The following is a 19,899-nucleotide window of genomic DNA, read 5'->3' as shown; positions in this document are numbered from 1 at the left end:
AGATAGTAAGATCAGGTGGTGTTTTTTGGGAAGCTTCTTCTGACAAAAAGGACTGTCAGTCATAAGATATTCTTTGATGTTTAAACAAGTGATTGTACTATTAAAACGGATAGCACAAGCATTATTATTATTATTATTTGTTTATTTAGCAGACGCCTTTATCCAAGGTGACTTACAGAGACTAGGGTGTGTGAACTATGCATCAGCTGCAGAGTCACTTACAATTACATCTCACCCGAAAGACGGAGGTTAAGTGACTTGCTCAGGGTCACATAATGAGTCAGTGTCTGTGGTATTTGAACCGGGGACCTCCTGGTTACAAGCCCTTTAACCACTGGACCACACAGCCTCCTTAGAGGACCGTAAATAGAACCGTAAAGATCATAATATGAGCTTATTATAAAAAGACTCAATGTTATGTGCACGATCTTAAGAGGCTGGTCTGTTGCACAATCACAGATGTTAGGAATTTGTGGAGAGCACACAGTTTATTACAGATCCCTCGGGCACCACAGGGGTTCACAGTTCACTCATATAATGGCATAAACCTTCTATCTCTCAGCAGAGTATTTGATATTGTCATAAATCGTGCACCACAGAGTGCTTCAAAGCATACATTTTTTGGCAGTTTAAGTAAAGCATAGAGCTATTTTATGGTGGTAAAATAACTCTTTCAGATGCTGTTTTGGGAGAATAGGCAATTAAACAACAAGGCATGGGGTTATCTCGTTCTACCCCTTAAGGATGAGGCATGAGGCAAGGCAACATCCCACAAAATCTACTTGCAGAATCTACTCTATTGCGCACAGCTTGTACTCTGGTCTCCAAATTTAGAGACCAGCATGCTAGCTCCAAAAGAGCAGGACAGATGCAACTTTTATATTATTCATTACAGGTGTTTAAAGTGCCTATTAAATGCCACCAGTATACTGTAATGAACCTCCTCCTAGTGGCTGATCAGTTAATAATACTGAAATCAGCAGAAGACACAACTTCCCTCTTGACTACAGAGCTTGCTCTTAGTTGAATGGTAAGACATTCATCAGGCTTTTTTGAATGTATTCAATATAATAGGGTTTTTAGTTATTGTTAGCATATTTTTCTAGAGCCTATAAAAGGGAGTGCACTCGGTGGAATGGGACCAGCGATGTGTTGTTCTATCGATATCCACGTTGGACTGGCTTTGTCTAAACTGAGCCAGACACATATACCACGAAGCCGCCCCCCCCCCCCCTTTATAAACGGGGCCTGAAGTGTAGATGTCCCCACTCTAGCATGTTTATGATGCCACAGAAATTTAGAAATAATTTCTTGAATTTTAATATAGAACATTTGGGGAATTTTTAGGGGAATTGTTTGGAATAAGTAAAAAAATGTAGGCAAAACATTCATTTTTATAATATTCACCCTACCAATTAGTGATAGGGGTAAGTCACTCTGTAGGTCATTCTTTGTTTTATCTAGCAATGGTAAATAATTAGCCTGGTAAACTTTATCTATGGAGTTAGTTATTTGGACCCCCAAATATTTAAAACCATTTGGACTCCACTTAAAAGATCGAACTAACTGTTGAGTTTTGTTGTTAATACTATTATTGAGAGGCATCACTTCACTTTTATCATAATTTTAATTTATAACCAGATACCGCACTGTAGTCAGTTAAGGTTTGAAATACATTAGGCAATGAAGTATCTGGGTTAGACACATACAAAAGGAGATCATCTGTGTATAAAGAGAGTTTGTGTTATGTTACACCATACATTATACCCCTGATTTGTGGGTTGGATCGAATTGCAACCACAAGAGGCTCAATAGCCAGAGCGAACAGGAGTGGGGAGAGGGGGCAGCCCTGCCTTGTGCCCCTCCCTAGAAAAAAAAGGTTCAGAAATAACAGTTCATCAAAATCTGGGCTTGGGGGCATTTATAAAGCGTTTTAATATAATTAATAAAAGTTTGGCCAAAATTCATATGTTCAAGGACCTGGAATAAAAATTCCCACTATGCGGTCAAATGCTTTTTCTGCATCCATCGAAATAACAAGGCTAGGGTCTTTTGAGGGTTGTGATTGATGTATTATGTGGAATAATCTACAAAGATTATCAGATCCCAGTCTGTGTTGTATGAAGCCTGTTTGGTCTTTATGTTGGAAAGTAGCTTAGATAGGATCTTAAAATCTATGTCAAGTGGTGATAGTGGTCTATACGAGCTACATTGTTCTTTTTCTTTGGTGGGCTTGGGGAGAAGTCTAACTGTTGCTAGTTCTAGAGTTTGGGGTAGTTGTCCCTTATGCAAGTATTCCTTGAGCATCTCTGTCAAGGGTGTTATAAATGTATCCATAAATGCTCTATAGAATTGAATGGGGAACCCGTCCGGGCCTGCCGCCTTGCCACTCTGTAAAAGATTAGCTGCTTTAAGAATTTCGGCTTCTGTAATTTCTGTGTCCAATGCAAGTTTATAGTCCTCATTAATCTTGGGTAGGAGCAATTTATTGAGAAAGTCTTTACTTTCTGAATGGTCAGGGCCCAATTCTGATTTATAGAAATCTTTGTAGAATTCTCTGAAGCATTAATCTCCTCTGGTCTATATACAACATATTACCTTTACTTGACTAATGGAATGTATACCTGGATAAGGGCGTCTGCTAAGAAATAAATAATAATAATAATTATAATAATTATAATAATAATAATAATAATAATAATATTCTTTTAGTATTTTTTTATTTTTATTCGCCAGGTCAGTAACTTCCCTGTTTTATTACCGTTTTCATAATAATGATATTGTGTTCTTGCCATAGCAGCCTCTGCTGTTTGAATGCAGTGATTATTATACTGCAGTTGTTTTTGGATCAGTAGGTTAAATATTTCAGTCTTTTTAGCTTTAACATGTCCTTTTTCAAGCTTGCGTATGTCCCTTTCCAGTGTGCTCAGCTGCTCTCTCTTTTTTTCTCTGTCTATAAGCACCGTATGACATCATCTGTCCTCTCATGAAGGCTTAAGGATTCCCAGATTGTCCCAATGCGAGGATGAGTTTTTTTTTTTATTTGTGACTAGAAACAGGTCAATCTGGTTTTTCATAAATTTGACAAATATATATGCTGTGTGTGTATATATATATATATATATATATATATATATATATATATATATATATATATATCTATATCAGGTCAGAACAGACTGGTTAGGATGTTTTAACCTTTGCCTCTTGCAAATAAATCATTTTGTGAGTGACTGTGTTATTTGATCTAGCTGTGAATGTTTACCCCAGTAGACCCTTACACTATGTAACCTCAGGAAAACAAGATAGTTGTGTCTCATAAGTTAGACAGAACTGCCAGTCAGGCCTTGAGATTTATTATTATTATTATTATTATTATTATTATTTTCTGCAGTTTAAAAAACACAAACCAATTTAAATGATCAGTGGCATCGGGACAGGAGCAATGAGAGAATGCAATAAAGTCTGTTGTGCACCAACCTACAAGTTGAAATGATTCCTCAGTAACAATGCTTGCTATTCATTTATTAACAACAGTTGTATCATTGTGATTGGAATGACCAAAGCATCATGCAGATTAGCCTTTGCATACATGCTGGCCTGATTACTTCATGTCCTCTCAATTTTTTTCTTGTATTGCTGCCTTTCCTGTAGTTCAAAAAACAGAGTTGCATTGCCTGAGCTTTCATGATAGCTACTGTATCATTTCGGTGCTAGAGGCATGTCCAGATAAAAGTTTTGGCTTAAAGAAAAATGTTTGTCATCAACTGTATGTGTTTCTTGTAGTTTTACTAAATATCTAGATCAATTTATTTCTCCCCGGTGGTCCAGTTGCACAGCAGCTCTTGTTTTGTTTTTTTTCGTACCTAATGATTTAGCAGTTTAACCAATCGATCACCTTGTATTTCTGTAGTGCCACACATACACAGTATACCAGCACCATGACACAGACCTGCAAAGACTGCATGAGACCTCCATACAGCAGCATAAGGCACAATGGGAATTGACCTGGCTGACACAAACATATCGATTTGCCTAAATGAGTCATTTTCTGTAGTTAAAAGTGGCAAGGTACATGTGATGTTACAAAAACAGCAAACCATTGCTGGGTTAAAGGAGCAGAGGCGTTGCCATGGTTTGTTGAAGGTTAAATTAGTGATTGTTACAGTAAATATTTCAATAACCAGTGTGCTGACACAGGTACTTGTTGGCAGTGGGTTCCTCCAGCTGGCACACAGCCAATTGCTGGATCATTGTTTCATTATGTGGGAAATGTGTAGGGTAAAAAGTTTCCATTTAGTCCCAGAAAAACTGCTTCACATCCTTTAAATCAAAACAAAAAATCTGGGTCAAGTAGGAGGGTTTTAGTATTATATTTAAAAGGCATTATCATATTATTTATTTATTTATTTGTTATGAAATTCAACACGTTGCATTTAACGATATCTGATAAGCATGTTGTCCAGGAAAATCTTAAACGATAAGAGGTAGGATGAGCCATACAATTTGTGCTAAGTCTCCTTGAGCCTATATACACAGAGTTGCTTAGCAACCAGTTACTGAATAACTAATAACTTGTGTCCTCTCCCAATACTATAGTGTTGGCCAATGTAAACAATGTTTTTTTTATTTTTTAACTTCTGTATTTTTCACAGCTGTACAGAATTGCCCAATCCAAATCTGCCTACCATAATGGATGAGGTGTCTGATAAACCACAGTAACAAGCCCCATACAATAGAAGAGTGCCTATATACTGTATACTCCTCCTTTTTAATTCTTGTAGCACCAGTCATTTTTGGATCTACACTTAAGGGTTTGAAATATCTGCAATATCAACAACATTGTCATTGTTCCACAATGCTTTTCCACGTAATAACCCATCCCAGGAAACTGAGTGGGCAGATTATTCATGTTAGAACTCGCTACTGGTTTCTGTCATTTTGCCTACAGCCCTGCAGTTTTGTCCACAGTTTGGTAAATCTTGCATATTCCACATTCTAAAGCATGCTTTACTTTGGTGATTTTAAAAAATATATATATTAAAAAACAAATTGCAATTACCAGTTTGGTAAAATGTATTGCAATTCTCAATTCTGAGAAAGCTAGACAGTATACAGTAGAAACAAAAGGTAGCACCTAGTTTTGTGGGATTTGTTCTTATGATGTTGACAGGGAATAGAGGTTTCTTGAAGGCAGGCCAACCCCCACCACCCCCCTTTCTCTGTACTTTTTGTGTTGGATAGTTTGTTAGTGAAGCAACAGAATATCTCATTTTCATTCAGGAATTTGTCAAGCTTGTGACTAGCTCCAAGGTCACAGTGTGAGTGAGCCAGTGGCATAAACAGGCCCTTAGTCATTTCAACTAAACTCCAGCTCAAACTGCCTTTTAGTAAATACACCTTACTTGGACCGGAAATCTCTTTAGTGAAGCAATGCTGTAGTACAGGTAAGAACATAAGAAAGATTACAAACAAGAGGAGGCCATTTGGCCCATCTTGCTCGTTTTGGTAGGGTTGAGCAACTTGAGCTAACCTATTTTTGGGGCCCTCAAACACCCTTGAGGGCAGCAACACTCTTATGACACAGCTCAGCTGTAAGATTTTCAGCTATGGGATAATAACATAACTGTTTTCAGGGGTGGACTTTGCTAACCTTTTCATTTAAAAACAAAAATAGAAATGAAACATTTTAATGATATAATCCTATTTAATGTGTCAGTTCAAAGAAGTAAACAACCTTTGCTTCATTGCCTTATCTAATCGCTGTAGGGTGGGCATAAGGGTCTCACGTTGCATATAACTGCTGTATTTCACTTTGACTGGCAGGAGCATCCATGTTGAAGATTGCACAGATGTTCCACAGCGAGCAGGCTTAAACGTTAGGGCTCTATTGACCATCCCCGCAGCACGGAAACTTTCACTGAACCACTAGATGATGGAGTCTGCTTGAGGATCCATCCATGGCTGGTGGCAGTCATGACTCCTGCTACACACATACTGAATGCTCTGTGTTCACCTTGACTGTGATCCTGCTCGACTCGCTGCTCTGTGCTGTTGGGCCACCTGTCCAAAGTCTGTCTCCATCACCGTACGTCATTCACACAGCTGCGAATCAAGGGACGGGCAGCACCCGTTGACACATTTCACCCCTTAAAAAGGAAGTTGTTGCCATCATGCTCTGCTAGCTGTAAATTAGTAAGAGTAAAAAGTACGAGTACAAACCTGCTTCAATACACAGTGTGTGGCAGGAAGAAAACTAACTGACATTTATTATTAGATTATTTTTATGACTTTAAAGTAGAACCTGTCAAATCTGATTTAATTGTTTCCAGGTGTCCATCGGATATGTGAAAGTATCGTACCTCAGACGGAGTCGTTATACTATATTATAATTTCTTTATTAACGTTGGGGCATTATAAATGAACAGTGTCAGGTACAGGAGTGTGTCTAAAACACCAAAGTATGGTATTGCATCTATACTATGCAAAGAAAAATGATTGCAAAACAAAGCATGTAATACAGTATTTGGCAATTTTACACAACAGCATTCCAAGAACAGTTCATATTATGCTTTCTCAGTCCATGCCAATGAAATCCAACAGTTTTTTGGTTTTTTATGCACTTTAAGTGCCGATTAACCCGAGACACAAATGGCGTTTAAAAAACAAAAAACAAACAAAAAAAAAAAAAAAACCCCAACAACAACAAAAGCGCACACACACACAAACTGGCTTTGGACATTGGCGAAAACAGTAATTATATGAATGTTCCATGTTTCTTTTCTTGAACGTGGTTAAGCTGTGCAGTTTGTTTTACGTGAAGTGACCGCATGTAAAAAGTGAAACTGAATTCCCAAACACACCATCTTTTCTTTTTCTTAATTATATGCAACTGAATACATTTTTTCCTGCTAACATCTAAATGTACTGTTTTAGAACCATAATGCAACGTGCATTGATCAGTTTCCATCTGTACTGCTCAGTTGGTACCAGCATGTGTAAATGAAACATGCCAGAGGTCAATCGGTTAATAGAGTGTACTGTGTCTTACAGGATCAGATGATAGGATCTGTAATAGTTATTTTATACAGGCTTTGAGATTTTATTGTGCCTGGCTCTTGTTTTTGATGAAATCTGACTCTGTGAGATAACAGCAGGATTATGATTTCTGATGGGGGGGGGGGGGGGGGGGGATTTGTGTAAATAAAGGTAGCTCTCAACCATGTTATTTGTCTGCTCCCACAATAGCATTGGTCATAGCATGTCACTCCTGTATTGGTAACAGCGGAAGAAAATGTGACGCCAGTCTAGATAGTGGGGTAGTGCTGTGAGTTTGAGCAATTGCATCAGGCAAATAACATGTCTTGATGATCATGAAGAATTTACAGTAGATTGAGCCCAGGTAGTAGAGGTGCAGTCAGCTACCAGTTTCCTTATCGTATTTTATATAATTAATAATCAACAATAATCCATGCAGTGAGGACACTGTTTGTCAAAAGCAAGGAGCAAAATAAATATATAGCCTGTAACATTTTGAGTAAGTACCAATTACTGAGTGTTGAGAATTGTCCATTTTTCTTGTGCCAAAATGGTATTTAAAACTTTGCATGGATTATGTACTCCACCCTTAAAGGAATTCATGAAAACTCTCTGAAGATACTAATAGGCTCACAAGGGAAGCTGTATGTGGGAATTGTAAAGTGGAAAGGTACTTTATTCTGGAAAACTCACTTCCTTCAGAAATTAAGGTCTTAAAGGAGTTTAAAATATTTTGTAATAAACTTTAAGGCTTGGTTAAAACATAATGAATTATGCAATCATTAATTTATTCAGGATGTATTTAAATTAGAATTGTGTATATTGGATATTTATATTATATAAATTGTACTGTAACTTGATTATGTAAGCTGCTGATTGTTATGCACTTTTAATAGGTAATTTATTACTTTAATGTTGTGTGCATTTTTAATCATATATTCAATAGGAGGTTATTGCTATAGTTTAGAGTAGAAGAAATATGGGGATTTATTACAGTTGTCATCAATGTCTGCCCAGGACTGTCAATGGAAATTAGCCTACTGGCTAAATTGAAAATGCAATGCATCTTGTGTCATGTAAATGACTCTTATGTGTCCCTGATAAATAAATACAATAAACAAATAAAGCCTTCAAATAAAACATTGATGTGCATAGATTATACCATTTCTCACCATGAAATACAGAAGAGCTTTAGTCTAACAATGTGCAGGGAAAGCACGTGTTACTGGGCAGATAGCTCCATTGTTTAATTGTTTCATTTAATTGAGAAGCTTGAAAAATAAAAGCCATGCCCATCAATAATTGATTTAACTGGTTTTATTTTGGTATCTCTAAAACCGGGTGCTGTCTAACGCATTGAAGTCTGTTCATCTGTCTTAAGGCGAGCGCCCTTTGTTAAATTTGTCCTGAGCTAAAATACAGCGGCAAAAGCCATCAATTAAAAAGCGTAATATATAATGTATTGTGGTATCTGCAGCCATTACCTTACACCGACGACATCATCATCAGAGCATCTGCACTGTGGATTGCCACCACAGTTACTAACTTTATTTTGCATACTGTATAACTGCAGTTCCAGACTAAGGTAACTTCAAAATGAAATAATAAAGATGTGTCAAATCTAGTGCTCAATTTGCATTAGTTAGTAGTCTCTGAACATGATTATGGTAGGAGTACAGTGCAGTTAGGATAATGACCGTTTACAGTTGGACCATAGCGATTTCTAAAAGCACACGCTACTTCAGTTATTATAAAGCAGTGTCCTCATGTGTCTGGCTGGCAGCCACTCTCCACTGTGATGACCTGTGCTCAGAAATTTTGTTACACCTGTAGCGATAAATGAACTCTTCCAGCAGTAAGCAACTTTATTTAGATGATGAAATAGTAGCAGATTTGTATTGGATTGATCAGAACAGACTGAAATCTTAATAGCCACCTCTGCTATCTTGATTGTAGTGCGTCAAAGCAGACTGTTTTAATGGAGTTTACTGTGTTTTTTTTTGTGTTCATTATTACACTATGAAATTGTTTGCAGACAGTAATAAGGCATATCAAGTCACATGATTTAGTACGTTGAGATTACCTCCTCTCTAGCAAGAACCAGCCCCTCCAGCATCAGTATCTATAACCAGTTTGTAGATTTCTTTGTCAGTGTATTCATATTTTTGCCTTCCAGCATGTTTCACCGTGAAATAATTCTCCTTTCTGATGCACCAAAGGCTAAGCTATGGGAGAATGTGAACCGACACTTCTGAGTTACATCTTCATGTGAAATTCAACATGACTGTGTGAAACAGCAGCTCTCCAACCATAGTTGACCTGTTGTGTCTCTGTCTCTTCCCCTGGCGCAGGTAAACCAAGGCAATGTGCCGGGCATGGAGAGTGCTTTCCTAGCTATGGACACAGAGGAGGGAGTGGAGGTGGTGTGGAACGAGGTCCAGTTCTCTGACAAAAAGGTTTTCAAAGCACACGAGGTACAGCAGTCTGACGTTTTCCATTGTATTATTGATATTGCATACTACTCCCCTGAGCAAGGGATAGGTGACAGACTTATTTTACAAGCTGGTATAGGAACTGGAGCTCTGGCCACTGTAAACTAGGATTCACTGGTGAACTATAGGAGTAGCTCTAATGCTATGTTACCATCGGCCAACTGGAAAGCGATCTGAAATTAAAAATGTAACCAAACGTTATTAACAGCCCTTTGAGTTGTGTGAAAGGGGCCCACTGTACAGTACTGATAAAGAAGACACTGGGCACTCTTCTCTGGTTTAAAGTCTGTTTTGATTAATTAAATAAAGTTAGTATTAATTATAATTCTGTTAAAGAAGCCAGGCCACTTATAATACTGGTTCTAAGTCAGTCCCAGTCTCCTCAAAATGGTAAAGAAACAAAAGCCGTACATACTTTTACAATTTTGAGAATTCTTGTTGGTTTCCAGTTTTTAATTCAGCATGATCTCATTCTACTGTTAATAATTGATATTTAGTTCAACTTTATTTGTATCCAGGGCCTGTTAAAATCCCAGGGAGGTTTACCCAGCCAAGTCTGTCTTTTTTTTATTTATTTATTTTTTTATAGTAATACTGAAGCCAGTGGTGTCACAACCATTTTAATTGGCCGACGAATGATGCTAACATTGGCAAATCGTTCCAAAACTTTACCCTGTCCAGGCCTCTCCGGGGAAAAGAACACTCTGTAGTGTTTATAAGAAACCTATTAGTTAATCTTGACTGTGTCCCAAGTTGTCGGTATTGTAGCAATATATCTTTAAACATAATCCTGACTTTGTTGTGGTATCAGGGGCAGCAGTGTGTTAGTGGTTAGGGCTCTGGATTCTTGATCCGAGGGTCGTGGGTTCAATCCCAGGTGGGGGACACTACTGCTGTACCCTTCAGCAAGATACTTTACCTAGATTGCTCCAGTAAAAACCCAACTGTATAAATGGGTAATTGTATGTAAAAAATAATATGATATAATTGTAACAATTGTAAGTCGCCCTGGATAAGGGCGTCTGCTAAGTAGTAATAATAATAATAATAATAATAATAATAATAATAATAATAATAATAATTTGCTTGACAGGAGAGAGAATGATAAGGTGCGTTTACACTTGCACAAATATTCTGGAATGAGCAGCCAAGAGGACGTATTCCGGAAGATTTTGCTTGTGTAAACTACCGAACGCATTCCAGAACGCGTCCTCTCATCCTCTCAAAAGCTGGAGTTAGATTATGGCACAGCCGGAATATTTGCAAGTGTAACTGCTCTGAGGACATGTTCTGGAACAATTCAAGAAAATTCCCAGCAGGCACTGCACGCAAGCAAGCCAGCAACGTCATCACCCTGCTGCCTTACCGTGATTACCTAGGTGATAGCATTAAATACCATGATTAAATATTCACTGCATTATACCTTACATGAACATAGTAAAAGTAAAATAAGATTAAATATATGCTGCCTACCTTTCCAAAACTGTTTCTAATCCTCTTCATCAACGTCCACCGCAAGCACTGAACAAGGTAGTATTTTCCAATGATGGCACTTGATGATGTCAACATTACACCATAGTGTCAGACGTCTTCAGCTAAACGCACCCTTCCGGAACAAAATGTTTCAGAATCCTTTCGAAATGATTCCAGAACGCAAGCGTAAATGCAGCAATAGATCTGACTGAAAACTTCATACAAACAAAAGGAAATCTTGAAAATGAAATGTGAAGCCATTTAACTTTATATGTTTCTGTTGCAGGAGAAGATTAAAGATATGTTTGAAAACCTGATGCAGGTGGAGCACCCGAACATTGTGAAGTTTCACAAGTACTGGCTTGATGTGACGGAAAGCAAAGCCAGGGTGAGCCGAGCACAGTATCCAGACCGTCATTTAGTGTAGTTCAGAATGTGCTTAAATATTAAACAAGCTTTTGTTGGCATTGTTTTTTTGTTTGTTTATTCATGATGTACCCTGTAATTTAATAGAAGAAGTGTGATGTTTTCAATAACGATAAGAGAAACTAATTAAATCAGTGCGGACTAGGAAATACATTTTTCCTGGGATTTAGTTTCTCTTCTGAACTAGCGCTGTGTTCTCATGCTTCCAAACCAAAACCGAATAAATTGAGTCATTGTTCCTCTAATAAGCTGTTGCTCAGACGGCAAGTGATTTATTCATCTTGTTTTGTCTGTTTTATTATTTATTCATTTGTCTGCTTATTTACTTACATGTTTATCAGCAAATGGTGTTTTTTTTCTTTTGTCAGTGGATGTTTCGTTTAGGATTTATATATCAAATGCCAAATGAACTAGACCAGTACACAAACAAAAATATAGGGAACATATACCACAAGTGGTAAAAACTAAGTTACTTTAAATGCAATTACATGTTTTTGTTTTCATGATACTGTATTTCCATAGAATTCAGACTATCTGTTATCTTTCCAACCCTAAGTGGCAGTAATTTTTATTTTAATTATTTTTTTATTCATTTAATAACTATGTTGACAAGTAGTGATAGAAAGCAAATATCTGTGCGTTTCTAAAAAGCAGTTTTCCATTCTGCTGAATTTCATCAAGTGCTTCAGCTGAGCCTGTTTGTTCCCCCTCTTGCTCCAGGTGATCTTCATCACTGAATACATGTCTTCAGGGAGTCTCAAACAATTCCTAAAGAAAACCAAGAAAAACCACAAGACCATGAACGAAAAGGTAAAAGCACTTATCTAGCCACCAACACGGAAAACAAATTCCGTTACATAAACCTTCAAAGCCAAAGTCACACACTCTGAGCTAAATGTGTCCATTAAGTAACATTGTCCCTTATGTGTAGCCGACACCCAAAGCGAGATTTATTTCAGAGCTAAAAGGTGTGAGTTATGAAGATCTGAATTTATTTAGCCTTGAACAAAGAAGGGTTAGGTAAAGCTCGGTCACAGTTGTTGAAATCCTAGAATTGGAGAAACTTAACCCAAGTTATTATTTCAAGCACAGCACAGAGAGCAGGACCAGAGGACACAGTTGGGTAATGAGTGGAAACAGATATAAGACACAGGGGTGAGGAGTGTATGGGACAGGGTAGCAAGCCACATAGTTGATGCAGAGTTACTGTGATTCTTTAAGACCTGCAGTAACTAGACAAAGTTCTGGGTTCAGTCCACTGCTTGTTATGGCCTGCTTGCATTCAAGGCTGTTCTTTCCTCTGTATGTTCAGCAGTTCAGACCCACATGCTTGTTTTGAGGAGAAGGAAGAGAAGATGCATTGAGATGCCTTGGTGTCTCCTATTTAAAAGGAATTGTGTGATCCCTCTCAGTGTGAGTTGTATCTTTTGACTGGTTGGGTTGCTTCAATGAGGGGGATAGATAAGAGCTTATCTGTACTCGTTCAAAAGACCAGGCTTTTTTCTGCTTTGCCTAGTTAGTGTTTGTTAAGATAGGTAATTCATTTGAGGAACTGTCTGCCATACAGAAAACATGATAAAGGACATTCTGACATTCTGTTTATGATCTCTTTTTACAGCTGTGGTGGGGGATGTATGCTACTGATATATTTGTTGATATTTCTCATATCCTCTCTGCCCCATCTGAAACTGAAACTATTAGAAATCATAAGCTAATGCCGTCAATGCCTCCTAGGGTAAAATGGCTGTACTTTTAATTCTGATGAGTGTTTCAGCGTTATGAATGATGCATTACCAGTATGCTGTTTTGTATTTTCACTTGTTTCACATATGTTACGCATTCTTCATTTTGAGCAATGTTTTTTTAGCAGGTACCGGTAGTAGGAACCATAAACCCCTTGTCCTAAATGTAACGTGGGTCCTTTGGTTCTAAACCATAGGCAAATAGAATACTGTTTTTAACAAGCATTTATATTCAGTATGTGTAGGGTGAGCAAACCATTCCTTCCAAACAGTCATTCGATAGCCACATGTGATGTTTTATCCATCTGATTGGCAGGCCCACAGTTGGCCAATCAATCAAACCGTATTGAACGAAATGATCATTCCATTGCAGGGTATTTCTACATTCATCCTGTGGAGTTCATCTTGACTGCAATTTCGAAGCATCACTGACCTCTGCTGGTCATTTCTGGCACTACACCTTCCACACAAAGAGAGCAACAAGAATATAGCAGAGCGGGACACCCAAGCCTGCAATGAGCTTTGGTGGGGTGTGCTAGGAAAACTTGCGAACCCACAATTTATTTTTCTTTTAGACCTGTCCTTGCTTTGTATTACCAACCGAATACTTTTTGATGGTAATATTAAGGAATATTAGGTGAATCTGAAATTGTGTTTTATAAAGGATAGCTTTTAATTGTACCATGACACAAGATGCATTGTATACTTGTTTAGCCAGTGGTCCCTAGGCAGACATACAGTGTTGCTATTGTAAACGTTATTTCTCTAAAATTTTGTCTTTCTCAATGTCTATTTTTCTACTCTAAAAAGCAATCTTTGTGTAGACCTACTTGCACAATAAGCTTACGTTAAACACAAAACCGCTTTTGTGAATAAACCCAAACTCAGTGATTTGGACAATGCTGAATTTATATTGCATAGTTTGTTTGTTTGTCAAATTTTGGGCAGATCAAATCCCTGTCCCTGTTAAATTGTTTTATTCAGTAAAGAGGATTACATCACTGTTTGCTCATTCTTCATTGTTTTATTGAGGATTTAAAAAATGTTCAGCTTCCAGCCAAATGCAAGAGCGGCTTTGAACACTGTAAAGGAAAATCGCTCCTTGTGGAGGCGTTTGAAGGAACCTATCCTAAAAACTCACGCCTGTCGGTATCCAAGCACTATATATCATTTGGCATGTCTGTTAATATTAAGTGCCAGGACTACTCTGCCTGCTAAATCCAGTTCTCCTCCATTACTAAGAAGATTCAACGTCAATAAACAATCTTAAACTGGGATTGTTTTTACTGTTAATGTTTTAATGTTGTTATTATTATTCAATAGTCATTTAGCAGAGGTTTTTATCCAAAGCGACTTAGAGAGGCTAGGGTGTAAACTATGCATCATGTCTGCTGCTGCAGAGTCACTTGCAATAGGACCTCGGTTTTTACATCTCATCCGAAGGACAGAGCACAAGGAGGTTAAGTGACTTGCTGAGGGTCACACACAGTGAGACAGTGGCTGAGCTGGGATTGAACCTGGAACCTCCTGGGAACAAGCCCCCTTTAACCACTGGACCACCAAGTCTCTTATGTCCTGATCTTTTTCAGATACACATGGAGAAATGTACATTTGTAATTGGGTCCATATGCACAAAGATGAGTGTATTTATTTAAAGCCTGTCAAAAAGGATTTGTCTGTGGCACAGATTAAGCAGTGTTTTTTGACAACATATTACTGCTGATTTCACCTTTTATTTGAACTTTGCGCAGTTACACTGTGTTAAAAGTCTGGATCGTTTATGGAGGTGTTATCTTTTAAAACATAACGCACTGTATGTCGCTCAGTGGTGTCTGAATGAATGACCCACTGTGGTAGGGTATCCGATTGCTTTCGGCAATAAAGTTTTCTCTCTTGGTAGCAGAGCATGGCAAGCATAAAACCAAATGAACTCTCCAACCTTATTTCAGTAAATCAGAGGCTTCCAGCAGAGTTCCCACAGCCAATCGTGTTAATTCTACTGTATTGCTTGTAAGCAGGATGCAAAGATGGCATGGGACCAATCAAACTGACCTGTTTTATTTTTTTTAGAATAAAAAAACCTCAAGCCATGCCAACCTAAACTACTGGGAAGTTTAATCGATAAGAAATAACTTATTACATTGCTGCCAACAAGTTAAAGAGCCTAATTTACAAGGTTTACAGGAAATCTTTAGACCCATAACAGGCTTGGCTTTAGTTCAACACTATTTTGTCTGGGATCTTTGGACCTTAAGATATATCCTGTCTTTAGTGAACACCTTAAAACAATAAGGCTGCTGGGCATGTCGTTTTAAATTGTGGATTTATTTTTATTTTTTTCATAATGGGAGCTATGCTGGGATGGCAACATTTATTTGCTGGTATAATTTTGTCCGCTCTATGTGCTTTGTTTGCTTTTCTAATATTAATCTTTATTTTCTAGGCATGGAAGAGATGGTGCACACAGATCCTCTCAGCCCTCTGGTGAGCATTGCACATCACACCCCTGCTGATGTAACAAGCCTAGCCTGAAGACCACGCACGGTCAAAAAGAGCGTTTTAACCCATTTCAACTTTTAACCTCCATGTCCCTCCCCATCTCTTCAGGCCTGTTCTCGACTTGGCCCTGACCTCTTCGACCAGTCTGCCCCATTTCTCTCTCTCTCTCTCTCTCTCTCTCTCTCTCTCTCTCTCTCTCTCTCTCTCTCTCTCTCTCTCTCTCTCTCTCTCTCTCTCTCTCTCTCTCTCTCTCTCTCTCTCTCTCTCTCTCTCTCTCGTTTCAAACAGCATACATCTTTCCAGACATTATTCATCTGGTTTCAGATTCTGCTGCACTTTTTGGTATATGCCCTCGCTGAGGACCGCAGAGCATTGACGTCAGCTTGTGCCCGCTCGAACAGTATGCACCAATATCCTATACAACAAAATGGGGTTGATTTATAACAAGAACAAAATAGGCAACTATATTGATGCATTTTATAATAATGACCATTTTTTAAATTTAAATAAATAAATAAATGCAGGATTTCTGCAAATGTGTGGTGGTTTTTTTTGGTAGTGCTATATTTTCTTCCCATTAAATAAATAAAATAAACCATACCGCTCCTACTTGCCTGTACAGGCAGGCTTATGTTTCAGTCAGACAGTGTACAACTGAGTGCAGTAATAATCATGGAGCATTTCTCAAACATCAGTACAAATGAACAACTTCTGTCACCAAAAGGTATCAAAATCATAATTTCGATAGCATGACACTCGGGGGTAGATGTACTAAAGTGTACATTTGCGGCGGTGCAAATCAGGGTTCTTTGATATTATAATGAGATGTACTAAAGCTGCCGGCAATTTCAACACGTACAGTTGCATCAATTTGTTTAGAACTTTTGCAAGCATGTTTTAAACAACCACAATTGTTGCTGGCATTTCCCAGCCCGCTTTTTCTCGTGCGTTGCCAGTTGTGTTCAGTGCATTTTTGAGGCGAACACACAAATACCTATTTTTCCCTAAAAGTTGGGTGTACTTGCAAGCCTTGAAAACAAATTTCTCTGACATTTCTGTTTTCCCCAACGTATTGGGAGCAATAGACTGCACACATGTGCAGCTAACCCCTCCAGCTCATTCTGAACATCTGTATAGGAATAGGAAACACACCTATTCTATTAATTTGCAGGTGGTTTGTAATTGTGCACAATTTAGCACTGCACCCTGACTAACTTGTAATGTGTACAATGCAGCAGCATGACATTTTGTGTTACTGGTAGCCTACAGGCTAAAGTAAAAAGAAAGTGCGCTAGGTATTCATTTGATTTTACTACTGTACTGAATACTGTATAGGCCTACTGCACAGATTTATATTTTTACATAATGTAATGTGTAGCCTTCCCAAAACACATCAGTGTTATTTCAATGATTTATACATTTAAACTACACTGAGCACTATAAATGTATGTGTGTGCGATATTATTGTATTTTATTAAACGCGACACCTCCTTATGTCGGACAAACATGTCCGGTTTAGCAAGGGGCTACTGTTTGATTATGAAAAGTTTTTTGATAGAAACACATTTTTTATTTGGGTGTGAAGGTGGGGGCACCACTATAGAATCTGATGGGGTTAAACTTCCTTTCATTTTTTTAATGTTGCAGTATTAAAATAGATCAAATGAAGACAGAACACAAAGCTTCTTTGTGTGTCTCTTCATGTCATACCACCGTTTTTCTAAATCGCTCGCAGTCCATGTGGTGACTCCTTGCCCGTTGACTTTTGCTAAAATGGCTCTCTATTTAATTTTTTTGGCCAGCTGACGCATTCCTGGACCACAGAGCAGCCTCATGCTGGACAACTGCCTGAACAAGAATTTCCTCCTCCTCCTCCTCCTTCTCCTCCTCCTCCTCAAAAAAAATATTTTCCTGCCTTCCCCTTCACCGCTAGTACCAGGAACAGGTTGTGGACTTGGTGAGGCAGACCCAGACATTGCTCCATTGCCTCTGTGTCGGGTAAGAGTGGTGTATAGACGTTATCCTTCGGGCACCCTCTGCTGCAGCAAACCACAACTCAACTCCCATTATTTATTAAAAAAAAAAAGTTTCACGACTCTCATAATGCTAGAGATCTTGCTAAGATGAGGCAACAAATATTTAAATTAGTATATTGCGGCTCTCTTCATTAACGCATTTTCTTTTAGTACATACGACAAAATGTATACTTTGCGAATTGTCGCAACGAAAATGCAAATTGCGGTTTGTTTGCACGGCGAACTGGCCCTTCTTAGTACATCTACCTCTGAGTGTTCAGTTTGCATTTGCTTACAAAGATGGCCTTGATTACCTGTAGTGTGTGATCTGCTTGGAATTGCTGTCTAATGAGTGCCTCAAAACACCATTTTCAGGAAAAACACCCAAAGAAGCTGTGAATTATGTTTGCACTGAAAGCAAAGGTACTGCTTTTCTATAGATTCTTTGGGTGTGGGTCCTCAGGATGCCTATGTCATGGGGGCCTTGAGCCATGAAATTGAGAATCCCTGCTATAGAGCATATTTTTTTAAAGAAATATGCAGAGTTCTGAAGATCAATATAAGCATCTGAGTGCCAATGAAATTAAATAATAAACAGAAGTACATGAGAAGTAATTACACTAAAACAGATGAATGGTTCTGGAGAATGGTTAGAGGTTAAAGTGGCTGGTTAACAGTCCGCTGTGTTGATTCCACAGCTACCTGCATTCCTGTGACCCCCCTATTATCCATGGCAACCTGACCTGCGACACCATCTTCATCCAACACAACGGCCTCATCAAGATCGGCTCAGGTACAAGCATCTGCAACACAACACAGTGTACTGTATACTGGTGATTAGAAACCTCAGAACTTTCACCCACCAATCAGGAAGCTGCACTGCAGTGCACTACCACACAGTAGATGACCGCCGAACACGCCCTTTAATGAAAGTTCCATTCCTTAATTCACATCTACAACTATATGATGGACGGGGCAGTGGCTATATTCAGGCACATTGTTTATTTAGCAGACGCCTTTATCCAAGGCGACTTACAGAGACTAGGGTGTGTGAACTATGCATCAGCTGCAGAGTCACTACAATTACATCTCATCCGAAAGACGGAGCACAAGGAGGTTAAGTGACTTGATCAGGGTCACACAATGAGTCAGTGGCTGAGGTGGGATTTGAACCAGGGACCTCCTGGTTACAAGCCCTTTTCTTTAACCACTGGAAGACATTTTGAGAGCTTGCCCTCGCAGCTCTGCAAATATCTAAAATGTATTTGTTCTACTTTGTGTACTGGTTGCGCTTTGTTTTACATTTCTGCTGTAGGGAAACCCTTGGGTATATTAACTACTATGTGATCCCCTCACCTATCAGTTCATGTTGCTAAACTGTTTGTCTTGTTTATCTCTCCAAACCTGTCTCCACTGCAGTCTGGCATCGCCTTTTTGTCAATGGTAAGAGTCTGTTCCTGAACTTCCTCTACCCACCAGACCACAGTACTGTCGACTTACTGGACGAGGAAAAACTAGGGAAAGCAGTTAATAGATGCACTGTACAACAGAGGCGCTGCAGAGAACATTCGAATGAAGAAAGCTGAATTACTTAGCAGAAATGTCAAGGATTTGCAGTACTTTAAAGCAGCAAATGGATATGATAAACTGCTGTGGTTGTGGTTGTTCCTACTAAAATTCTGTGAAGGGGTAGTTGTTGGTGTGCTGACAATGAACTCTTTGTTTAATTGATGTTAAGCACCAAGGGGCATATCTGCAATGGTTTAAAAGCAAGCATCATGTAACTGCTCCTTCCTGCAACTAAGTTGTCTCTTGCTATTTGTATACCGTTACAATTGTTTTATTGGCTTAGTGGAGGTGTCACTACAAATAATTATTTTGTGTGCACCCCGCTTTATGCCACACAACTAACTGAGTGGCTACCTCTTCAAAAAGAAAATGCAGAATCACAAGTTTATATATTAATGGAGAAAATTGTCAGTTGATGCAGATTTGTATTTGTTATTTTTTCCCCCTCAGTATTCCCCGATGCAGTCCATGGCCGCATCAAACACCTCCGAGATGAACAGAGAAACCTCCATTTCTTAGCCCCGGAATACGGCTGTAAGTGTCTGTGTGTGCTAGTATGCAAGTACATGTGTGCCAAGGCTGTAGGTGTTTATTTAACAGGCAAAACGCTTAAACCCTTTTTCACATCCAGCATACAAATAATGT

The 19,899-nt window shown here is 38.6% G+C and overlaps 1 protein-coding gene across 2 annotated transcripts in view; it reads left to right on the top strand.

Annotated features, from left to right (window-relative positions):
- Positions 1-19,899, top strand: part of LOC117394803 (nuclear receptor-binding protein 2-like) — a 65,256-nt gene that overhangs the window by 31,675 nt on the left and 13,682 nt on the right. Inside the window, exons 2-8 of one of the 2 annotated variants that reach the window (XM_033993397.3) lie at positions 9,390-9,512; positions 11,290-11,391; positions 12,150-12,239; positions 15,615-15,655; positions 18,384-18,478; positions 19,105-19,128; positions 19,705-19,788. In XM_033993397.3, the coding sequence (XP_033849288.1) occupies positions 9,390-9,512; positions 11,290-11,391; positions 12,150-12,239; positions 15,615-15,655; positions 18,384-18,478; positions 19,105-19,128; positions 19,705-19,788 (559 nt within the window). The remainder of the gene's footprint in view (positions 1-9,389; positions 9,513-11,289; positions 11,392-12,149; positions 12,240-15,614; positions 15,656-18,383; positions 18,479-19,104; positions 19,129-19,704; positions 19,789-19,899) is intronic. The other variant, XM_059016086.1, reaches the window with a different exon arrangement.

The sequence above is a fragment of the Acipenser ruthenus genome, chromosome 3 (genome assembly GCF_902713425.1).
Source record: "Acipenser ruthenus chromosome 3, fAciRut3.2 maternal haplotype, whole genome shotgun sequence".
Lineage (NCBI taxonomy): Eukaryota > Metazoa > Chordata > Actinopteri > Acipenseriformes > Acipenseridae > Acipenser > Acipenser ruthenus.
Note: the sequence above shows the minus strand (reverse complement) of the source record. Positions and strands in the feature narration are given on the sequence as shown.